Source organism: Prionailurus bengalensis, chromosome E1, assembly GCF_016509475.1.
Source record: "Prionailurus bengalensis isolate Pbe53 chromosome E1, Fcat_Pben_1.1_paternal_pri, whole genome shotgun sequence".
Lineage (NCBI taxonomy): Eukaryota > Metazoa > Chordata > Mammalia > Carnivora > Felidae > Prionailurus > Prionailurus bengalensis.
The window spans coordinates 48,353,718-48,377,199 of record NC_057347.1 but is presented as its reverse complement, the minus strand read 5'-3'; the positions used below and the strand labels follow the sequence as shown (position 1 = coordinate 48,377,199).

The 23,482-nt window shown below is 40.9% G+C and overlaps 1 protein-coding gene and 1 non-coding gene across 8 annotated transcripts in view; one reads left to right on the top strand and one right to left on the bottom strand.

Moving 5' to 3' along the window:
* The window catches only part of CEP112 (centrosomal protein 112), a 427,630-nt gene that overhangs the window by 253,237 nt on the left and 150,911 nt on the right, over positions 1–23,482 (bottom strand). For all 7 annotated transcript variants that reach the window (XR_006297953.1, XM_043585075.1, XM_043585077.1 and 4 more), the window contains one exon: positions 6,241–6,376. Coding sequence is in view for 6 of the 7 variants with exons in the window: in XM_043585075.1 (XP_043441010.1) it covers positions 6,241–6,376 (136 nt within the window). In the remaining variant the exon portion in view is untranslated. The remainder of the gene's footprint in view (positions 1–6,240; positions 6,377–23,482) is intronic.
* LOC122486199 lies at positions 20,837–20,944 on the top strand. The gene has a single exon (XR_006298055.1). It is a non-coding gene; the product is annotated as a U6 spliceosomal RNA (small nuclear RNA).

Genomic DNA, 23,482 nt, shown 5'->3' with positions numbered 1-23,482 from the left:
TTGATGGAAATCACCAGTGAAGCCACCTGGTGGTCCTGGGCTTTTCTCTGTGAAAAGATTTTTAATTGTAAATTAAATATCTTTATTATTGCACAATTCAGATTTTCTATCTCTTCTTGAGACAGTTTTAGTAATTTGGGTCTTTGGGTCTTTCCATGAATTTGTCCATTTCACCTGAGTTTTGTAATTTGTTGGCATAAGTTTATAAAATATCACCTTGTAGTTCTTTCATTTTCTACAGGATCAGTAATGCTATCCTCTCCTCTTTTATTCCCAACCTTGCTAATTTGCTTCTTCTCACTTTTTTCCCCATTACCCATGCTAAAGATTTGTCAGTTTCGTTGATCTTTTAAAAAAAACAACTTTGGGCGTCATGAATTTTCTCCCTTTTTTTTTTTTTTTTTTTTTGCTTTCTACTTCTTTGTTTTCTAAAAAAATATAAAGATATTTTCTTTTTTTTTTATTAAAAAAATTTTTTTTTCAACGTTTATTTATTTTTTGGGGGACAGAGAGAGACAGAGCATGAACGGGGGAGGGGCAGAGAGAGAGGGAGACACAGAATCGGAAACAGGCTCCAGGCTCTGAGCCATCAGCCCAGAGCCCGACGCGGGGCTCGAACTCACGGACCGCGAGATCGTGACCTGGCTGAAGTTGGACGCTTAACCGACTGCGCCACCCAGGCGCCCCAAAAAATATAAAGATATTTTCTATTTCCTTTCTTCTGCTTGCTCAGGTAGAAGCTTTTCTTTTTCTGGTTTCTTTCTTTCTTCTTCTTCTTCTTTTTTTTTTTTTTTTTAACATTATTTGTTTTATTTTGAGAGAGAGAGAGCATGTGTGAGCAGGGGAGGAGCAGAGACAGAGGAGAGAGAGGATCCCAAGCAGGCTCCACACTGTCAGCCCAGAGCCCCATGCAGGGCTTGATCTCAAGAACTGCGATATCATAACCTGAGCTGAAATCAAGAGTCAGACACAACCAACTGAGCCATTCAGGTGCCCCCTCTTTTTCTGGTTTCTTAAGATGAAGTTTAGGCTACTGATTTGAGAACTTTCTTTTGGGGTATAGACATTTAAAGCTATAAACTTTTCTCTAAGTACTGCTTTAGCTGCATTCCATAAATTTTGATATGCCCATGTTTTTGTTTTAATTCAGTTCAAAATATTTCCTCATTTTCCTTGTAATATCTTCGTTGACCCATGAGTTGTTTATGTTATTTAATCTCGAAATATGTGGGGACTTCCCAGATTTCTTCTTGTTGTTTATTTCTAGTTTATTATCATTGAACACATTTTGCATGACTTTAATCCTTTCACATTTATTGAGAATTGTTTTGTGTCCAAGCATATGGTCTACCCTGGGGAATGTCCCACGAGTGCCTGCATGGAGTGATTACTGGGTGGAGTGATTTAAATACCACCCAAATCTCAGACTCCCTCCTGACTGGCACAATCAAAACAGACCCAAAGCAGCAGAGCAGCTTTGGAACTTCACTGAAACTGAAACCCGCCCACAGAAGAAGAGACAGGACTTTTGCTCTGAAACAAACTAGGTTGATAATCTGCTAAAACGAGAACCTCAAGATCATCGGGGAAATTCCAACCTTACTCAGAGAGTATACTAACAAAAACTTGACGAGCATCTTGAGACTCATCCATGTTGTCGTAAGCATCAGTAAGCATTCATTCCTTTATATTGCTGAGTAGTATTCGGTTGTATATACTGCATGTTGATTGTTCTTTCAACTTCGGAGGAACATTTGGGCTGTTCAAGTTAGAGGCTTTTGTGAATAAAACCGCTATCAACATTTGTGTACAAGACTTTGTCTGGATATGTCTTCATTTCTCTTGGTTAAGCACATAGAATGGAATGAGTGATAGATGGTCACTGAATGTTTAACATCTTAAGAAATTGACACTTTTTGCATAGGCAGCATGTGACAGCTCCATCTAATAGCATCTTCACCAACATGCAGCATTATCAACCAATCTTTATAGTTTTTTTAAAAAATGTTTATTTATTTTTGAGAGAGAGAGAGAGAGAGAGAGAGAGAGAGAGAGACAGAGTGTGAGCCAGGGAGGGGCAGAGAGAGAGGGAGACACAGAATCCAAAGCAGGCTCCAGGCTCGGAGCTGTCAGCACAGGGCCCGATGTGGGGCTCGAACCCACGAACCAAGAGATCATGACCTGAGCTGAAGTCAGACGCTTAACCGACTGAGCCACCCAGGCACCCCTGCAATCTTTATAATTTTAACCATTCTCATGAGCATGTATAGTGGCGTTTCATTTGATTTTAATTTCCCTGATGAATGATGACCTATTGAACATCTTTTCATGTGCTTATTAGTCATTTGTATATCTTCTTCTGTGAGGTGTCCAAAATTTTGCCTATTTTTAACTGGGTTGTTTGTCTTCTAATTACTGAGTTGTAAGATTTCTTTTATACTCTAGATACAAGTTCTCGGAAATATTTGTAAATCTTTTCTCCCATTCTCTGGCTTGTCTTACTTCCTTTTGCTGTTTTTTAATGGTGTCTTTCAAAGAGCAAAAGTTTTTAATTTTGGTGAAGTGGAATGTAGCAACTTTAATTGCGATTAATTTCTGATTTTATTGCATTGTGGTAAAAAAAAATATGTGCTGTCATATCAAGTTTTAGAAACATACTGAGTGTCTCTTTATGGTCTACTAAGTTTTATAACTGTTCCAAGGGAGTAGGACTTTAACAGGTCATATTTAAAGGGTAGAAAGTAGAAATACGGGTATTGTATAAACTGTTATTTAGACCTCCTATTTGTTTTGTTTTCGCCCCCTGATCTTAGATGGAGAAAACTATATGAAAGCTCCCCAATGCTATTTAATTCTCCATGCATTCCTAACATTTTTTCATATTTGAATACTCTTGCCTTTAGCATGCAAAAATATATCCATTCATCTAGTTTATTAACTTTATTATGATAGTATTATATTCTTTTCTTCTGAATACAAGTGATATATTTTTATAATCTAATATAATTTTTGTGTAAACTAGTTGTATCTTTTATAAACAGCATACACATGGATTTAAGTCAACTAGCCAATATCTTATTTTACTAAAAAATTAACCTATTAATATTTATTATGACAGTTACATACTCTGTCTCATTTTGGACATCTCGTTCTGTTTCTACTTCTGTTCCGTTGGCAACATCTCAAGTTTTGCCTTTATCTCCTCGAGATTTTTATGAAAGTGTAACACCTTGTTGATTTGATTTATGCCTAAGCTTATACATTCCAAAACTATTTTAATCTGCATTTCTCTGATTTTAAGATCTTTTGAGTCTCCCCTTTCCATGGCCAAGAATTTTAGCCTACTAAATTGTTTTTACGTTGTTATTAAATTTGTATTGGCCACTTTATATACCTTCTTTTTCAAAACTCAATAAACACGAGCATTCTTTCTTACAATCAGAGTTGTAACAATTAGTTAAACTTGTTTTTATTTTGCTGGATTCCATTGTTCCCTACTCATCCTTAAATATGATGGTTTCCCCATGTGTGCAATGTCTTTGGCTTCATCTCTGGATTGGTTGATCTGTTCACATAATTTTTTCCAGAAAAGAAACAAGCAGTATACATTTTATGAGCTCTTACTAAGAATATGTTTTTCTGTTGATTTTGCAAGTGAAAAACTCTTTGGTTTTGTATAAAACTGGGTCACAACCTTCCTCCTTCAAAACTCTGAAACATTATCCATTATTTTTCTAATTTCCTTGCCAGTTTCATCCTGTCTAGAAACTTGTGGGATTTTCATTTTTATTTTTGAGGTGCATTTTTTTTCCCAGAATGTATCCAGGTTTCATTGCATTAATTTTACTTAATATGTGTGGCCTCTTTCTTAGAGATCATGTCTTCTTATACAAAGATACTACTTTTCTGATATTTTTTTTCAGAATTCCACCATAGATCATTTTCAGAAGTATGCTTTTATTCTGTAACTGCTGAATACAAATGTCTTTTTTCCTGTTCTACAGAATGCTTTCACAAGTTCCATGCTGTTTGCTTGTTTGTTCTCCTTCTTACCCGTGAGTACCATGACCTGCTAATATTACATCATCAGCTCCAAGTGGAAGAGTGAGCCAAAGGTACCTGTCATGGTCTCATGACAGCCTTCCTCAGAACTTGCACTGTCAGTCCCAGCAATTTCAAATGCCTCATTTTTAGCCTTCTCGACTCTATACTTAAACCTTCTTGCCAGGGGCCCCCTCCTTCAGTATTTTCTGTATTCCTTAAGTGTCAAGCTGATCAGAGAATTTCCTCTGTAGCTCCATTGCATACTTGGACCAAATACACATTCTAGGGACTGGGCCCTGTTCCTAGCAGGGAGCTGGAAGATGGACATCTAAGCAGCAGGGTCTGGTCTCCACCTTCTGGCACAATCACTCTGCAGGAATCCAGCTTCTGCCCTAGGCAGTGAGGGGGAAAATGGAAGAATGGGATCTCAGAGCCCCATTCTCAAAACCCAGATTCACACAACTCAATAGGAGTGGAAATCCGAATCAAGAAAATACAACAAGAAAGCACAGTTCCAAACTAGTCAACACTACAGGGCTCATAGAGATCCTTCCATAGGGATGTTTCCACCACCCCATATGTGCTTGGGGCTCCTGAGGAAGTGAACTCCCACTGAAAAGGAGATCACAAACACGACTGCACCATTTTTTAGAATGAAGAAAACCTGAAGAAAATAAACCAAATACCCTTGGATAGAGGAGCTGATAAATGAAATGTGCTACATTCATAGGCTAAAATACATTCAGTGTTAAAAGGACTGCACTAAATCAGCATGGACAGGGCAGGGATACGTAAAATTAAATATAAAAGAGCAGCCTTGCACCAAGTGGAAAATAAACTCCAAGCAGCCAGTTACAAAAAACCAAAAAAACACAAACAATAAAATATAAAAGAGCAAATAAGGCATACGTGAAATCTGTAGTATTTACCTAACTTTTAAGAAGTAGATGCACAAAAATTTTTAGATGCATGTAATATGTATAGACGTAACATATACATATAAGATACATGAACATTACATATGCACATAAAAATATAAAAGAGACTGAAATAATACACACTAAATTAATGACAGTGGTTTTCTCAGAAGTGGAAAGGAGGGAGTAATGTGACTAGATACAAATAACAAAGCAAATGAAAACTTCATCTGTAGGGTTGCAGTTTAAATAAACACCGTGTTAACAATGGTTGATTCTTCATGAGGGGCACCTAGGGGTTTGCTCCCTGTTTCCTTTTCAAATTTTTTATTTTCTCTCAAAACTAAAAAGCGTTCCACTTCACCTGTGCAAGAACTGGAGACGGCCTCTGTCCTGAAATGTCAGTTGCCAACAACTTGCTGTAACTGACAAATACAACACTACTTACGGAACACGGACGAGCACAGACACGGTTAACCTGAGCCCCTGCACCACTGGTGGGTCATGGGGTTTTACTTGTAGGCGGATCCACGAGACACACTCTTGCCATTGCCACATTTGTAGCTACGACTTTAACTTCATGTACTTATTTTGAGAGAAACAGAGTGAGCAGGGGAGGGGCAGGGAGAGAGGGAGAGAGAGAAGCAGGCTCTGTACTATCAGCACAGAGCTCCATGCAGGGCTTGAACTCGCGAACCGTGAGATTGTGACCTGAGCCGAGACTGAGAGTCAGAGGCTTGACCAACTGAGCCACCCAGGTGCCCCTATAGCTACGCCTTTAAATGACTATTGTGGTTTTGCTTGAAGGCGAATCAAGGACTCCTGAAGGAGGAAGCTGGGCCCATCTCCTTGCCTGCAGAGCCCCAGGTGGGTGTCCACCCTCCTCCTTCCACACACTGCCACCAAGGTTTGCTGGTCAGCGGCCACCCGGTGGCCCGGGGAGCACGGAGAGGCACGCCAGAGCTACGTGCTGTGGCTTCCTCACGTCACACGTTCTGCAGGGAGCCGGGGGAAGCCCGCCGGCCAAGCCCTCCCCGCCAGGGCCCTCCTTCTTGGCCGCGAGGGACCACCTCTTCTTTCCAGGCTCCGGGGGGAGGTGGGTGTCCTCCTCTGCCAGGGCTACTGTCCCTTTTTCATTCTGAACCTGTGACCCAATAGTATGGCTAATTTTGATAAAACTTTGGTTAGAAGTAAATATGTTTCTGTCATATAAAGATCAGAATGTACCTTCCCACTGAGAGAGTGACTTTCAAAAAAGATGCCACAGCAGCCTCCTCACCTGCTCTTTCATTTCGGCGTAGACTTTCTCTGAGTTCAGTTCCACCTGCCGCTTAAACTCTTCCAGGGCAGCATCCGCCTGCTGGGCCTGCGACCTCTGAACTTCAGTCACACGAGTCAGCTGCTCCTCTTTCTCCCTAGAAAAGTCCAGAAAAGCTTCAGAGTTGAAATGTAAAATAAAAGAACAAGGCTTGAATGAAAGGGCAGTATTTCACCCTCTCTAAAATAACATTCAGATTGCAAGTTTTTGATCCAAATTCTATAAAACTTCCCTTTCAAAAGTTGACAATACGATACTTTGTCTCCAGAAAAAGAGACAGAGTGTTCTGATGACTAGTCTCAAAGATGTCTCTCAAACTGCTTCCAAAGATTTCCTTAAAAACAAAACCCGTTTAAAACCACTTAGCTCCATCAGCTGATGGATGGATAAACAAGAACAAGATGTTCAAGGTGTACAATGCAATATTATTCAGCCTTAAAAAACACTGAAGTTCTGGGGCACCTGGGTGGCTCAGTCGGTTAAGCGTCTGACTTTGGCACAGGTCATGATCTCACGGTGCATGGGTTCAAGCCCCACGTCGGGCTGGGTGCTCATAGCTCAGAGCCCAGAGTCTGCTTTGGATTCTGTGTCTCCCTCTCTCTCTCTACCCCTTCCCCCACTCACACTCTGTTTCCCTCTCTTTCTCTCAGAAATAAATAAACATTAAAAAAATTAAAAAACAAACACACTGAGGTTCTGACACATGCTACATGGAGGAACCTTGAACACGGGACGCCAGGGACAAGAGGCGACATATTGTACAATTCCATTTATGTGAAATACCCAGAATAGCTAAGTGCTTACAGACAGGAAGTAGATTAGAGATGGCCAGCAGCTGGGGGGGGGGGGGGAATGGAAGGGAGTGGGCAGGGGGAACGAAGAGTGACTGCTAACGTATATAGGGTGTCTTTTCTGGTGATCAAAACGTCCCAGAATTAGATAGTGGCGATGGTTGCACCTCCTTAGGAATATACTGAACTCTGCTGAGATTTGCACTTCACAAGGATGAATTTTATAGTATGTGAGTTATATCTCAATTTTTAAAAAGCCACATACCATTAGAGATATCTCTAATATGCATGCATAGCAGTTCACCTGTGGGGTGACAGGTGCAACGCAGCCACTTGGTGGCCTGAGATTGTGCCACCGCCCTGCAGGACACGTGCCTACTGATCACCATCTCACCTCTTTACGTCTTGAACTCAAGTTCTATGGTCACAGGGGCTCAAAACACAAGAGAAATCTCTGCAGAGTCACACAGGGTAAAAAATAAAGGCTTTCGGTTATAAATGCATGAAAGTTCATGATGGCTAATACGGAGTTCTGACTCGTGCTGGGCCCGGTGCAAAATATTTTTACATCTCTTCTCTCCTTTATTCTCAAAGCAAACGTGTATCAAAGTATTATTATACCCTTAGTTTTAGAGAACAGGAAACTGAGGCTTAGGGAGTAGTTCTGAGATACCACATTTAGTAACGGATCAAGCCAGGACCGGTCCCGGCCGTCTGACCCTGAGCTCGTGCTGCAGGCTACTCTTCTGCTTTCCTGATTTTCCAGGTGCCATACTTTAGGGTCTGAATGTGTCCCCTTAAAGGAAATGAATGCTCTTCTAAACGAGGTTCCAGAGAGATCCCATGACCCCTTCACCAGGTGAGGACGCAGGGAGAGGACGCCAGCCCCGAACCAAGAAAAGGGCCCTCGTCAGAACACCACCATCCTGGTGCCTTGGTCTTGAATTTCCCAACCTCCAGAACTGTGAGAAATAAACTTCTGTTGCTTATAAACTATCTAGTCGGCGATATTCTGTTACAGCGGCCTGAGCAGACTGAGACATCACAAATAAGATCAACTTGGTTCATCTTCCCTAAATGCGAAAGTTTACACACGTATAAACATCATCTCCTTTAACTGCAACGCCAAAGAATGCTGGGGGGGGGGGGGGGGAGTGAGTTAACTCACACAAATCCAATTGTTTTTTGTTTACTTATTTATTTTGAGAGCGAGAGAGAGCACGAGCAGGGTGCAAGACAGAGAGAGAGGGAGAGAGAAAAATCCCACGTGGGCTCCCCACTGTCAGTGCAGAGCCCGACACGGGACTTGATCGCACAAATTGTGAGATCATGACCTGAGCCCAAATCAAGAGTCGGATGCTTAACCCCCACAAATCAAATTTTAGGAAAACATCATGACGGGTTGGGGAGGAGCGCGGAATCCAAACAATGATGCTACTGTCTTTTAAGACGTGGACAAACAGTAGTTTGAGTTTTTTGACTTACTCAGATCTGAGCTTAAAAACCCCTCTAAGACACAGTAACTTTCAGGCTTTCCAATAAGAGCACACATGTGATACATGTGATACAAGATATCAAAATACCAAACTTTCTCCACAAATACTGAAAACTTTCTCAGAGCTTTAATGCAGAAATACTGAGAAGTGTCACCCAGTTTCCACTTCAGCAGGATCCTCCTGTCCCTTTGTAAAAAAAAAGAAATGTGGCAATGCGTATTTAGTTTTGAGTCCCCCTCCCCCCACCCCAGTTTGGATGGTCTCTGCATACAAGCTGGAAGAAGATATTCCACATCCACCTTCCCCTAATTTTTCATTGTATACGACGTGCGTCTACCTCTTCATACCCACCACACAGCCTTGTGCCTGAAGAAGACCAAATCCACACACACCCCCCGCCCCCGTGCTAAACAAGGCAGCTTTGCCACTGAAACCCCTTTCCACACGTCTGTTTCACAGGTGGAGCCACTATTTTAATGACCCCAGGGTTTAACACTCGGCCCCAAGGTGTGTGAGGCCCTGCATGAGAGCAAAGCCATTGGAGGTGGTGCTGCGTGCCAGATGTAGCTCCTGGTCACTGCGTTTTACAGCGATGTGGGTACAGGTTTCTGGAACTTTTTAAAAAGCTTTCCTTTAAGCGGTTTGCTTTAGGTGACTATTCAACAGGAACCGGAGTATCTTGCCGTCCTCCATTTTTCTTACACGTTGTTAAAATGAAACGACTGTAATGTTAACCGGTTGCCAAATTCGAAGGCCTAAATGTTTTGTTTCTTTGCCACTTACCGTTAATATTAGCTCCTAGACAACAGTGATTAATAACCGGATATTAATACTGAAGACTGATTCATGAGACATCACCGCACAAAAGACTGAGCACTCTGATGGCAGGAGAGAATTTTAATTTGGTCTGGTGTGTTTTCATCCTCCTTATAGTACCCTGCCCAAGAAGGAGGAGGAAGACTTGACTAGGGTTTCCCTGATACGAACATTGACTATTTTGTTTAAAAATTCAAATATCTGAACACTAACGCAACATATGAGAACAACACAAAGTCATACAAAGTATATCGGGTACCATGTCCTAGCCCTAGGTTGGCAAATGCGATGGATATTTGCCATAAACATTTTGTCACAGATGTTCAGTGGACATTGTCTCTGGTGCGACAGACCCAAATGACTGAAGGGGGCTGCCTAGGAGGCTCTGTTAAAAGGATTCTGAGACCAGGCTCAGAGGCAAAGGCCACCGTGGTCGATGAATACTGTCCCCTTGTAGGTGTTTGGGGTTAGACGGCACAAGAGCTACTTCCGCACTATCCAGGGACTACAGTGGTTAGTGTATCCTGTGTTACTCTTTCATTTTTAAGCCTCCTAAAAGAACTTGAAAAGGGCTACTTCCTATCAGGATTACAATTTTTCAAAGGTTCACTTTGCTTGGTCACGTAACAGTCAGTTACGTGCTCCATAAACACGAAAGAAAGTACATTGGACACTATTTGAAAACTTTACAAATTCATTTCTCATAGAATCTAAAATTACGTACCATTACTTAGCCAAAAGAAAAGTTTTGCTAACACCTGTTACAAAACATACGACCAGTGGCTGAATGTTGAAAGTCAGCTGTTTTACACTTTTTGCCCAAATATCCACAGGAGCCATTAGTTAATGTAAACACTTTCAATTTAATAGGGCAAATATTTTCTCTATCATTTCATTCTTACCTACCAAGTTTAGCCATTTACTTTGTAACTAGCTTACAGCCATATAAATCAAAGTCATAAACTTTACCTATAATCAGGTATATATCACAGACCATATTTAAAATACTGTTAGGGGCGCCTGGGTGGCTCAGTCGGTTAAGCCTCTGACTTCAGCCTAGGCCATGATCTCATGATCCATGAGTTCAAGCCCCGCGTCAGGCTCTGTGCGGACGGCTCAGAGCCTGGAGCCTGCTTCGGATTCTGTGTCTCCCTCTCTCTCTCTCTGCCCCTCCCCTGCTTACGCTGTCTCTCTCTGTCTCTCAAAAATAAATAAATGTAAAAAAAAAAAATTAATTAAAAAAAAATAAATGTTAAAAAAAAATTTGAATACTGTTAGAATAAAGCCTTGTGCAGTAAGGCACATCTTACCTTATAATTTCTATCCTGATCTACAAATAGAAAACATTGTCATATATTAAATAACAGGTATGGGGAAGTGAAGAAATCTTCCATCTAGCTTCTGGTCCCACCACACTTGCTAATAGTAAGCTAAATATCAAAGAAGACCTCACTCAGTATAAATCACGACAAAGACATTGAGCTCCACTAATATGCAGGAAGCTTCTCTCTTAATATAAATAAAATATCTGTCTTAATTTAAGTAAATAGATGATATTCATTTCAATGAAAGATCCATTTTAATTTCTATCAAAGTAATGAGGTAGAAGTGAAAACTTTCACCATTTGAAAAAGAGAAACGTCTGCTCCTGAGAACAGTTTTCCCTTTTACCAATGATTCCAAATTGCATCCTGTAAGAAGCAAAAAAAAAAAAAAAAAAAAAAAAAATGACTTTGAAGATTATTTTTTCCAGTGCAACTAGTTGTGGGGCCGAATATAAATGCATCGCTCAAATGCCTTAAAGCAGGGCCTCCTTGAAGATAAAAAGGTGGGAAGAAAAATTTGCTTCTTGGTTCTGATTTATTTATAAAATGCAGTAAATTTTCCTCATCGGAGAATATAAAGCATAAAGAAAAAAGAAGCTGCATTCTTATACAACCACAAGCCAGCTCAGATGAAAGGATGTTCTGAAGTACATGATTATTCCAAAAAGGCAATAAAATGTAGGAGACTAATAGACTACAATTTGGTATTTCTTGAGCTTTACAAGCTAACATTTATATGTGCAGGCCAACCTTAATTTGAAAATCTTCCCTTTGCACATTTCTTCACCAGCACTTTTGATAATGATGGCAGTGATCCAACATATATTTATAAGGCTTCACATTACAGGATACTTCATTTGCTGCCAGCGTGGCATCTCCACTGGAAACTCCAAGAAAAAAACAAAACAAAACAAAAAAAAAACTTCAAACAAGTCTGAAAAACAGCTAGAAGAGTCTCCATTCCCTTTCCAGCTGGGCTGAAAAACAAGACTTTCAAGCAGCTATAGCCTCTACGTTCATGGCTGCTGATTGGTGCTTAAAGGGAATACAGTGAGTCAGTCAAAGACACGAAGATACAACTCTGACTTAAAAGGCACTAAAAATAATACCTTTCACCAAGCATGATAAATGAAGGAAATTCTTTGGCCTCTTTTTCACACAGCTGCTAAGACTAGTGGCCTCTGCTAAATTCTTGTAAAAAAAAGAAAAAAAAAGGTAAATACTGTGAATATCTACACATTTGTTACTTCAAGAATCAGAAAGAAATGTACAGTAAAATGGAAATTAGTATTCTCTCCATATTGGAAAGATGACAAGACTCCTCCATTGATCTACGGATGCAACACAATCCCTGTCAAAACCCCAGGTGACATTTGGCAGAAATTGACAAGCGGACCCTAAAATTCATATGGGATGCAAGGTACCCAGAAAGCAAAACAATCTTGAAAAAGAAGAACGCTGGAGAATTCACAAAACTTATTACAAGCTGGGTTAATCAAAATCGTGTGCTACTGGCATAAGGATACACATATAAATCAATGGAACAGGATTAAGATCCCAGAAATAAACCCTTAACATCGATGATCAATAGACTTTCAGCAAGGGTGTCAAGACAAGTCATTGGAGAAATGGCAGTTTTTACAACAAATGACACTGGGACAACAGGATATTCATTTGCAAAAGAATAAAGTTAAGATTCCTTCTTTACACAATACACAAAAATTAACTCAAGATAAACCACAGACCTCAATACAAGAGCTAAAAAATAGGAAAGTCTTAGAAGAAAACAGGAGTAAATTTCTGTGACTTTGAGCTAAGCAAAGCTTTCTTAGAAGTAACCAAAGGCATAAACAAGAAAATAAAATATAAACAGATTCAGCAAATTTAAAAAACTCTTGTGCTGCAAGGAATGTCATCAAACATGAAAGGAAAATCCACAGAATAGGATAAAATACTTGCAAATCATAGATCTGAAAAGAGACCTGTATTAAGAATACATAAAGAACTCTTACAGATCCATAATTAAAAAATAAAGAACACACTTTTTAATAACATTAAAAAATAAAGCACCTTTATCATTAGGTTCTTTATTAGAAAATATTTTTATTAAAAAGCAAAGAACCTAAAAATAGGTAATGAATCGGAATAGATGTTTCTCCAAAGAGGATATACTATTGGCCATAAGCACATGAAACGTCACTCACTAGAATCGGTCATCCAAAAAATGCACTTCAAAATCACAATGAGATACCTTTACACAACGTCTAGTTTGGCCTATAAATCACAAGACAGATTGTAGCAAGTATTGGTGCTTTTGTTTTGTTCTGTTTTGCATTTACCCTGCGTGGCCTTTGTGTAGCTTCTTGAATCAATATAATTATGTCTTTCATGAACCTGGAAAATTTTGGCTATTACGTATTAAAACATTTTTGCCTCTTTGCGCTCTTCCCTCCACTTTTGTGACTCAAATATACTTTATACATTGTCGTTGTCTTCCAAGTCCCTGCAGCTCTTTTTTTTGGGGGGGGGGGTATGTTTTTCTCTCTGGCCTCAGATTGGCTAATTTCTATTAATTTGCACATTCACCGAATCTTCTTGTCCTCCACTCTGTTGTTATATTCAGCCCACATTTTAAATTTCAAATGTTGTATTTTTCACTGGTTTTCACTCCTGAGATTTCCTACTTTCTCACTCATTGCTACCAATTTTTCTAATTGCCCTGAGCACAACTATAATAGCTACTTTAAATTTTTTATCTGCTAACCCGAGCGTCTAATTCATCCTGAGGTGGTCTCCATTGATCATTTTCTCTTGAGAATAAACAGGTCATGTTACCTGTTTCTTCATACGTCGAGTATTTGGGGCTTGTGTCTTTACGAATGAGACACTGTAGAGAGTGTAGATTCTGCTACTTTCCTCTGAATGGTATTAATGGTGAATTTTAACTGCCAGTTTTTAGCAGGCAGTTCACTTGGCTGGATACAAACTATAAATTCTGTCTCCTCTGCAGAAGACAAAAGTTCATATATAAAAGTTCGGCTCTTTGAGTTTCCTAAGCTGTTTAGAATCTTCTCCAACCATGCATGTTTCACAGATCAGCCAGAAATATGGGTGGACCAAGATCACACAAAGAATTTGGGGCCCTTCCCTGCTCGCTCACTTTATTTCCTGGGTGTCCCTCCATCTGAGTTTGTCACTGGCTGCCCTGATCTTTCACCTGGTTCTCTAAGCACTAAGACCACAGTTATGGGGGCGCCTGGGTGGCTCAGTCGGTTGGGCGTCCAACTTCGGCTCAGGTCATGATCTCACAGTCCGTGGGTTCGAGCCCCGTGTCGGGCTCTGTGCCAACAGCTCAGAGCCTGGAGCCTGCTTTGGATTCTGGGTCTCCCTCTCTCTCTGCCCCTCCCCCACTCGTGCTCTGTCCCTCTCTATCAAAAAATGAATAAACATTTAAAAAAAATTTCTTTTAAAGACCACAGTGATCGACCCAAATTCCAGCCGTCCCACGTGGCACCAAATGTGGCAACATGAATGCTATAAAGATGTGAAATTCCCTTTCTTTCTTCCAAGTATGTCCTCCTTTCTACCACCTCTTCATATTTATCTGTTCTCCAAGGCCATCCGGTAGTTGTATTTTATACTTTGTTCACAGCTTATATTTGTGGGAGAATTGGTCTGATAGGAGCTTACCTGCCATAATATAAACTGGAACCTCCCCTCTTTGTTGTTTTGACTGGTAGGTTACCACTTATTCCGTAGGGGTTCAAATGCCAAGTTTTTGGACAGAACTGCTATTTCTTTTGTCCTTGTCAGCACTTTTTATATACTGCCACTGTAGCATTTTATATACACTATCACAGTTGTTAATTTATACATTTGTCTTTTCTAGGATAATGAAATCTCATTGAGGCTCAGGGAATGGACGATGTAGGGACACAGCTGTCTTCTTCATATTTATGTTAGATACCTTGAGCATGCCATATGCAGAGAATAATTCAATATTTGTTTCATAAGCCTACATTATATCATCTAGATAGAACCAGAGCAAACCATGGAACACAGAAAAATTCCTCAACCTCAGCACTACTGACACACGTGGTCAGATAATTCTTTGTTGTAAGGACCTGTCCTATGCCTTGGGATACATTTAGCAGCATCCCTGGCCTCTACTCACTAGATCCCAGTGACAATGTCCCCTGCCCCCCAATTCTGACAACCCAAAAATGTCTACCGACGTGCCAGACAGGCCCTGGAGGGGCAAAACCATGCCTGGTTGAGAACCACTTGTTCTTTATCAAATGTCATGGAGTGAAAGAAGCCTTAGGTTTCATTTGCTTTCTGGGTGTCCGATTTGCAAACAAGGTTTTGGTCACTGTTAATGGAGAATGACCCGAAAAAGCAATTACCATCCAACTTCTTTGAGAATCCAACGCCATGCATTGCTTGTAAATGACTATAATGACTCCACCACCAGGAATTTGCTTGTTCTTAGAGTGTGTGTCTTATAGGTGTTTTTGACCTGGAGAGAGAAGACCCAGATAACCCTAAATTGATGATGATGATGATGATGATGATGATGATGGTGATGGTGATATGCTTATATTAATACCTCCTTGCAGTTTAAGAGTTTTGGCACATATCTTCCCAACTAGATATAGGCTTCTAATGGAAAATGTTAAAGAGAAAGTAAAAGTATTAAGGGGCCAAACTGATAATTACAGTTAATTAAGACAGTATACTCTGCAGGCTAATTGTACTTAACATGTATAGATTTTTCAGTGTCGAGGAAGGACTATTTTGTGATTACCGAGTTGGAATGAAAGACACCACAATTTGTTTCTTTGGTTCATCAAATGACCTTTGAAAGGCAGCAGAGGAAGAGTAAATTCAGATATGAAAGGAAGAGAAGTAGTTATGTCTTAAAAAGACAAACTACAGGGGCGCCTGGGTGGCGCAGTCAGTTAAGCGCCCGACTTCAGCCAGGTCACGATCTCGCGGTCCGTGAGTTCGAGCCCCGCGTCGGGCTCTGGGCTGATGGCTCAGAGCCTGGACCCTGTTTCCGATTCTGTGTCTCCCTCTCTCTCTGCCCCTCCCCCGTTCATGCTCTGTCTCTCTCTGTCCCAAAAATAAATAAACATTGAAAAGAAAAAAAATTAAAAAAAAAAAAAAAGACAAACTACAGAAGACAAACTGAATGCTATCCAAAATATCAACTGGAAGAATAGTTCATACGTGAATGAGAGAATCGTGGTAGCTAAAAAGTTCTTGTTGCACAGAATGAAAGAGTGACTGGTGAGATTCTCAGCATTAAGGACGTGATGTAGGGCAGATAGAGGTAATTCAGTAATGAAGTCCATGCAGCTACATATGAAAGTAGCTTGGTGTATTAGTTTCCTGCAGCTGCTGTAACAAATTACTAAACACTGAGTATTTTAAAACAACAGGAGTTTATTCTCTCTCAGTTCTGGAGGCCAAAAGTCTAAAGTCAAGGAGTCAGCGGAGCTATACTCCCTCTGGAGGCTCTAGGGGAGAACCCATTCCTTGGCACTTGCAGCTTCTAGAGACTGCTGGCATTCCTTGGCTTGTGACGGTGTCTCTCTCTGATCTATCTTCGCATCACCTTCTCCTCGGTGTCCCTTCTCCACTGTTTCTCTTTATTTAAAAAGATACTCATGAGGGGCGCCTGGGTGGCGCAGTCGGTTAAGCGTCCGACTTCAGCCAGGTCACGATCTCGCGGTCCGGGAGTTCGAGCCCCACGTCAGGCTCTGGGCTGATGGCTCAGAGCCTGGAGCCAGTTTCCGATTCTGTGTCTCCCTCTCTCTCTGCCCCTCCCCCGTTCATGCTCTGTCTCTCTCTGTCCCAAAAATAAATAAACGTTGAAAAAAAAAAAAATTAAAAAAAAAAAAAAAAAAAGATACTCATGACTGTTTTTAGGACCCACCTGGATAATCTCACCTCCAGATCTTTAACTCAGGTACATCAGCAGAGATCCTCTTTTCAAATAAGAACATTCACAAGTTCTGAGGATTAGGATACAGACATACCTTTTGGGGGGGGTCACCGATCAGCCCACTGCACGTGTGTTGATAAGGTACAGTCTACTTTCTGTTTGGGGGCTCTGATGCTTAGCTCTACATCAAACTTCTGTTCAGCTCTGGCACACAGAAGGCTTCACTTCAAATACACTATATCCAAGAGCCCACTTAAAGTGACATCATCAAGACAGTGACATAAATCATCCCCACCTTCAGTGCCCCTCACCAAAAGACCAACTAGCAACTATCCATAGACAAGATATCATTGTGAGAATCCCACACCCAAGGGTGTGAATGAAGCACCCGCATTGGACCACAGAGACTGGGAAGGATTACATTAGAAAGGTAACAGGAGTCTGGGGCGCCTGGGTGGCACAGTCGGTTAAGCGTCCGACTTCAGCCAGGTCACGATCTCGCGGTCCGTGAGTTCGAGCCCCGCGTCGGGCTCTGGGCTGATGGCTCGGAGCCTGGAGCCTGTTTCCGTATCTGTGTCTCCCTCTCTCTCTGCCCCGCCCCCCCCCCCCCCCCCCCCCCGTTCATGCTGTGTCTCTCTCTGTCCCAAAAATAAATAAACGTTGAAAAAAAAATTAAAAAAAAGAAAGGTAACAGGAGTGTCTACACTCTGCATCGTCACCTACCCACCTCAGGCCAGCATGACACTACACCAACAGGGCCACCCTGGTTTCTCCAGTGGAAAAGGGGGAGTTCATGATGGACACCCAGGTCCTCCAGTACTGCAGGATGCTTCCCAGAAATCCCACTATCGTAATCAAAGCAGTATGATACTGCCATTTTAAAAAACAAAAAAACAAAAACAAAACAAACCCCAAACCAACCAACAAACAAAAAACAGACCAGTAGAACAGAATTAAAAGCCCAGAAACAAATCCATGCATGTACAGCCAACTAGTGTTTGACAAGAAAGCCAAGGCTACTCAATGGGGAAATGATAGTCTCTTCAATATAGGGTGTTGGGAAAACTGGATATTCACATGCAAAAGAATGAAATTGGGCCTCTATCTCACCCCACCCACAAAAATTAACTCAAAATGGATTAAAGACTTAAATGTTAGGCCTGAACCTATAAAACTCCTAGAAAGAAACAGGATATAATCTTGACATTGGATTTAGCAATGACTTCATGAATATGACACCAAAAACATAAGCAACAAAAGCAAAAAGAAACAAGTTAGACTAAATCAAACTGAAAAGCTTCTGCACAGCAAAATCAATGGTCAAGAAAATGAAGGCAATCTACACAATGGGAGAAAACACGGCAAATCACATATCTGATAAGATAGGGGTTAATATCCAAAATATATAACTCAACAGAAAAAAAGCAAATAATCCAATAAAAAACGGGCAGAGAAGCAATGGGGGAAAACATGGCAAATCACATATCTGATAAGATAGGGGTTAATATCCAAAATATATAACTCAACAGAAAAAAAGCAAATAATCCAATAAAAAATGGGCAGAGAAGCAAAACAGACAATTTTCCAAAGAAGATATTCAAATGGTCAATAGATACTCAAAGGTGCTCAACATCATTAATCATCAGGGAGATGCAAATTAAAACCACAATGAGATATTACTTCAAACCTGTTAGAATGGCTATCATCTAACAGAGATAACAAGAATTGGTGAGGATGTGGGAAAAAGGGAATACACACACACACACACACACACACACACACACACACACTGGAATATTATTCAGCCATAAAAAGAAAGAAATGCTGCCAGTTGCAAAAACATGGATGGACCCTGAAGGCACTGTCTGTGCTAAGTGAAATAAGTCAGACAGAAAAAGACACATACTGTATAATCGCACTTGTTTATGAAATCTGAAACACCCAAACTCAGAAACAGCAGATTGGTGGCACCCAGTGGAGTGGTGGGGGGGGGGGGGGAGTGGAGAAAATGGGTGAAGGTGTTCAAGGAGTACAAACTTCCAGTTATAAGATAAATAACTTCTGAGCATGTAATATACAGTATAGTTAACCATATTGTACTGTATGTATGTTTGAAAATTGCTGAGAGAGTAAATAGCAAGAAATTGTCATCTCAAAAAAAAATTTAATTATGTGAGGTGCTACCTGTGTTAACTAACTTTATTGTGGGAATTGGATTGCAGTAAATACATATAACGAATCATTACGTTGTACACCTTATCAGCTTCACCATGTTATATGCCAATTATATCTCAACAAAGCTGGTGGGGGTGGGGAGGAATGAGCCCATTTAAGAGGTAACATCACACCATTATGCTTTGACTCTGATGCATCCACATCTTATGATGCCTGGGAAAATTAGACTCCTTGTTCTTACCTTTCATCAATTAGCTCTATGAGGTATGGATGGAAAATTACGGGGGATATGTTTTTAGAGGGAGTTGAAAGTCATTTCTCCTATCAGTGATACCAACTCTAGTATCCAACAGAGTATATCAACTGATTAAGTCTGAAACGGTACTGAGGCGGTAGGCTGAATAATGGTTCCTCAAAGATGTTCATATTTTAATCCCTGGAACTGTAGATACGCTACCTTATATAGCAAAAGAGACTTTGAGATGTGACTAAGTTAAATATCTGAGATGGGGCGATCATCCCAGATCACCTAGTTAGGCCTCAAGTGTAATCACAAGGTCTTTGTAAGAGGGAAGCAAGAAGGTCAAAGGACAAACAAGACAATATGAGAGAGGAAGCAATGGAGAAAAGACAATATGACTCAGGGTCACAAACCAAAGAATGAAGACAGCCTCCAGAAGACAGAAAAACCAAGAACAGAGTCTTCCCTGAAACCTCCCCGCAAAACCAGACCTGATGACACCTTGATCTTAGGCCCTAAGTCTCCTTTTGGACTTCCGATCTCCCAAACCATAAAATAATAAATTTGAGTTGTTTTAAGACGCCATGTTTGTGGTATAGCAGCGATAGAAAACAATAACTAGTATATATTCAAAACAAACAAACTAGTATATATTCAAAACAAAACTAGTATATATTCAAAATTTAGAACATATCAAGGGCTGTCTGAGGAACTTAATATGTAATACTTATAATTGCCTTAATGCTATATGGGTAAACAAATAAGTTGGGAATACAACAAATTTTAAAAGTTAAATCAGGCAAAGAAAAAATCCATAGGCTAAATTTCGTTTCAGTCTTTAAGCATTTAAAGTTTTCATTTTTGTTCTTACTTGACTCCTTCTAGGTAATGTCACCAGGTTTAAAAAATGATCAAAAGGGATGCCCGGGTGGCTCAGTCAGTTAAGTGTCCAACTTGGGCTCAGGTCATGACCTCATGGTTCATGAGTTTGAGCCCCGCATTGGGCTCTGCTTCAGATTCTGTGTCTCCCTCTCTCTCTACCCCTCCCTCGCTCATGCTCGCTCTCTCTCAAAAATAAACATTAAAGAAAATAATAAAAAAATTAAAAATCACCAAAAAAAGCCAAATTATTTCTTCCCAAAGGGCATATTTACACCTAATAGTGGCAAATCTAGATGAGACAGGACCCAGGGTAAAACTGCCCAAAGACTATTCAATTAGTTCCAGATATTCTCCTTCACCAAGATGCATCCCCCCAAATATGCAAATTCTGAGTGCGGTCAAGTGCAAAGAATCAGCACGGTTCTGAATTAAAATTTCTGGAGCTCAACAAATGACTGCTAAGACTTGCAAAGAAAGAAGTGACCAAAGAAAGTGTTAGTTTCTTGAAGGCCAGTTCATAAGACCACAAACAGCTCAACAAATGACTGCTAAGACTTGCAAAGAAAGAAGTGACCAAAGAAAGTGTTAGTTTCTTGAAGGCCAGTTCATAAGACCACAAACAGGCAAAGAAAAGGAGCATGTGATGGCTAATGAGGAATGAGCGGCTGTGGAAAACCCCAGGGCACCCTAGCGATTTTGAAATACTGAAGGAGAATGCCAATTCACAGCTAAGGTGACTCCTTATGGAAAAGTTTTAAGGCCCCATAAGGAAATGTCGCTGCCAAGCATTTCTGCACTGCTCACAGCAAAGACACACATCACGGGTTTGAAACACAGTGTGGGTGTGCGTGGTGCTAATCCAATTCAACTACACAGGGACAGCGCTCGCTTCAGCAACACATATACCGAAGTGGGAACGATACAGAGAAGGTTAGCGTGGCCCCAGCACAAGGATGACACATAAAGTACACAAAGTGCTTTCCCAAGTCACAGAGTAGACCATGCAGAAGATAATCATATAACCACTGAAGCCTGAAAAACAAACATAAATACAACTTTCATAATGTATTGGAAGATAAAAAGAATATTTTTTGAGTTTATTTATTTGTTTTGAGAGGGACAGAGAGAACACGTATGCATGTGTGTGTGAGCAGGGGAGGGGCACAGAAAGAGAGAGACAAAGAGAGAGACAGAGAGAGAGACAGAGAGAGAGACAGAGAGAGAGACAGAGAGAGAGAGAGAGAGAGAGAGAGAGAGAGAATCCCAAGCAGGCTCCACACCCAACGTGGAGCCCAACATGGGGCTCAATCTCACAACCATGAGATCATGACCTGAGCTGAAATAAACAGTTGGAGGCTTAACCAACTGAGCCACCCATGTGCCCCTATAAAGAGTATTTCTAAGGAAAACAAAATTATGTCTAAAATGGCCATAGCAAACCTGAGAAGATTTTTTCCATTCTTTTTCTTCCTAAAAGAACATCATATTTTGAGTTTACAACAAGTTCATCCAACCTTTTCTTAACTCATTCTTCAAAAATTGCCTAAGACCTACGTGTTTACCATTAACTCATACTAAGGAACAAAGCTATATAAGAACCCTATCTTTTAAAAAAAATTTTTAATGTTTATTTTTGAGAGAGCAAGACAGAGTGTGAGCAGGGGACAGGCAGAGAGAGAGGGAGACACAGAATCCGAAGCAGGCTCCAGGCTGAGCTGTCAGCACAGAGCCCGATGCGGGGCTCGAACCACGAACTGTGAGATCATGACCTGAGCCGAAGTCGGACACTTAACCGACTGAGCACCCAAGCGCCCCACGAACCCTGTCTTTTTAAGAAGACTCCATTAAGTAAAGGGAAAAAATAAAGATAAATACTAAATATTATAACAGATATTTGAACATAGGGTCTTGAGAAACAGAAGGAGAGGCTTCAGGGAGATTTCGATCCACGCCAGTTAATGGAAGAGATGGGACTGTAAGACCGATCTCTACTGCCGGAATCTCCATCCTCCTCTGGTGAATCAGAACAACCTTCTTAGAAGCCCTTTAGGGGTGAGTGGGCTTACGTGCAGCAACGGTAAAGGTAGAACCAAGAAAGTCAGCAGTTCTCGGCATAATCCTGCCTCAAACAGGATGGCATTGAGATGACCGCAGGCAAACACACAACGAGGCTCCGTGCAACCAGGATACTCCAGTGCTAAACCAGCTAGGGATGCTTCTCTTGGTACAAGTAGAAATGCTCCAAAGGGGTTTGGTAACAGGATAAAGAAGTGCTATGGGACTCTCTTCTAACAAGACTCTTTTACGGTCAATGCTTCCCCAGAAGTCTGTGACCCCAGGGCCAGGCTCCAGTCCTGAAGAACCATGATTGGTTTTGAAGCATGTTACGCGTAAGAATGAGGAATCTCTTCAACTACCCAAAAATCTCTTAAAAACATGGATTTCGGCTATGAGGTCTACAAATTCCTTGACATCAACAGGATTTGAGTCATGATTCTAAAGAATTGATCCTGGCATCAACCTCCTAGCCTGTATTTTCAGTAACTTAGTCATGTTCTAAGAACTGAGGCAAGAGTCCTGGCAGCAAATTCTGAGATCTACTAGGTCAGATACTGCAAAAAACCTAGAAGTATAAAAATGGATCCTCTCTCAGGGCACCTGGGTGGCTCAGTCAGTTAAGCGGCCGACTTCAGCCGTGAGTTCGAGCCCCGCGTCGGGCTCTGTGCTGACAGCTCAGAGCCTGGAGCCTGTTTCAGATTCTGTGCCTCCCCTCTCTGACCCTCCCACGTTCATGCTCTGTCTCTCTCTGTCTCAAAAATAAATAAAGGTTAAAAAAAAATTTTTTTTTAAATGGATCCTCTCTTGGAGAAACCACAATCTGATTAAGGGGGAAAAATGCAAGAAAAAGAATCATATAGTAGTGTAATATTATATATATTGTGTGACAAATTCCAAGTCTATAGGAATATGACAAATGGAAAGAGTCAGAAAGAGTCTGTATAAGAAAACCAATCTCAGGGTGCCTGGGTGGCTCAGTCAGCTCTCTTGGATGCTCACTCTCTCCCTTTCTCTGTCCCTCCCCTATTTGCACTCTCTCTCTCTCCCTCCCTCTCTCTCTCTCTCTCTCTCTCTCTCTCTCTCAAATAAATAAACTTAAAAAAAAAAAGAGGGGTGCCTGGTGGCTCAGTCAGCTAAGCGTCCAACTTTGGTTCAGGTCATGACCTCGCTGCTCATGGGTTCAAGCCCCCCATCAGGCTCTGTGCTGACAGCTCAGGGCCTGGACTCTGCTTCGGAATCTCGATCTCCTTCTGTCTCTGCCCCTCCCTCACTCATGCTGTCTCTCTCTCTCTCCCTCTCAAAAATAAACACTAAAAAAAAAAAAAAAAAAAATCTCAGGAGATCAGAAGATTTGTCTGTAAAGTATAAAATTAAGCAATATAGGTAAATGTAATGAAATGTTTAAGCAGTTTAACGTTTTATATAATAATTATGTGCTAAACTAACTTCTTCCTATAATATAGGCCTAT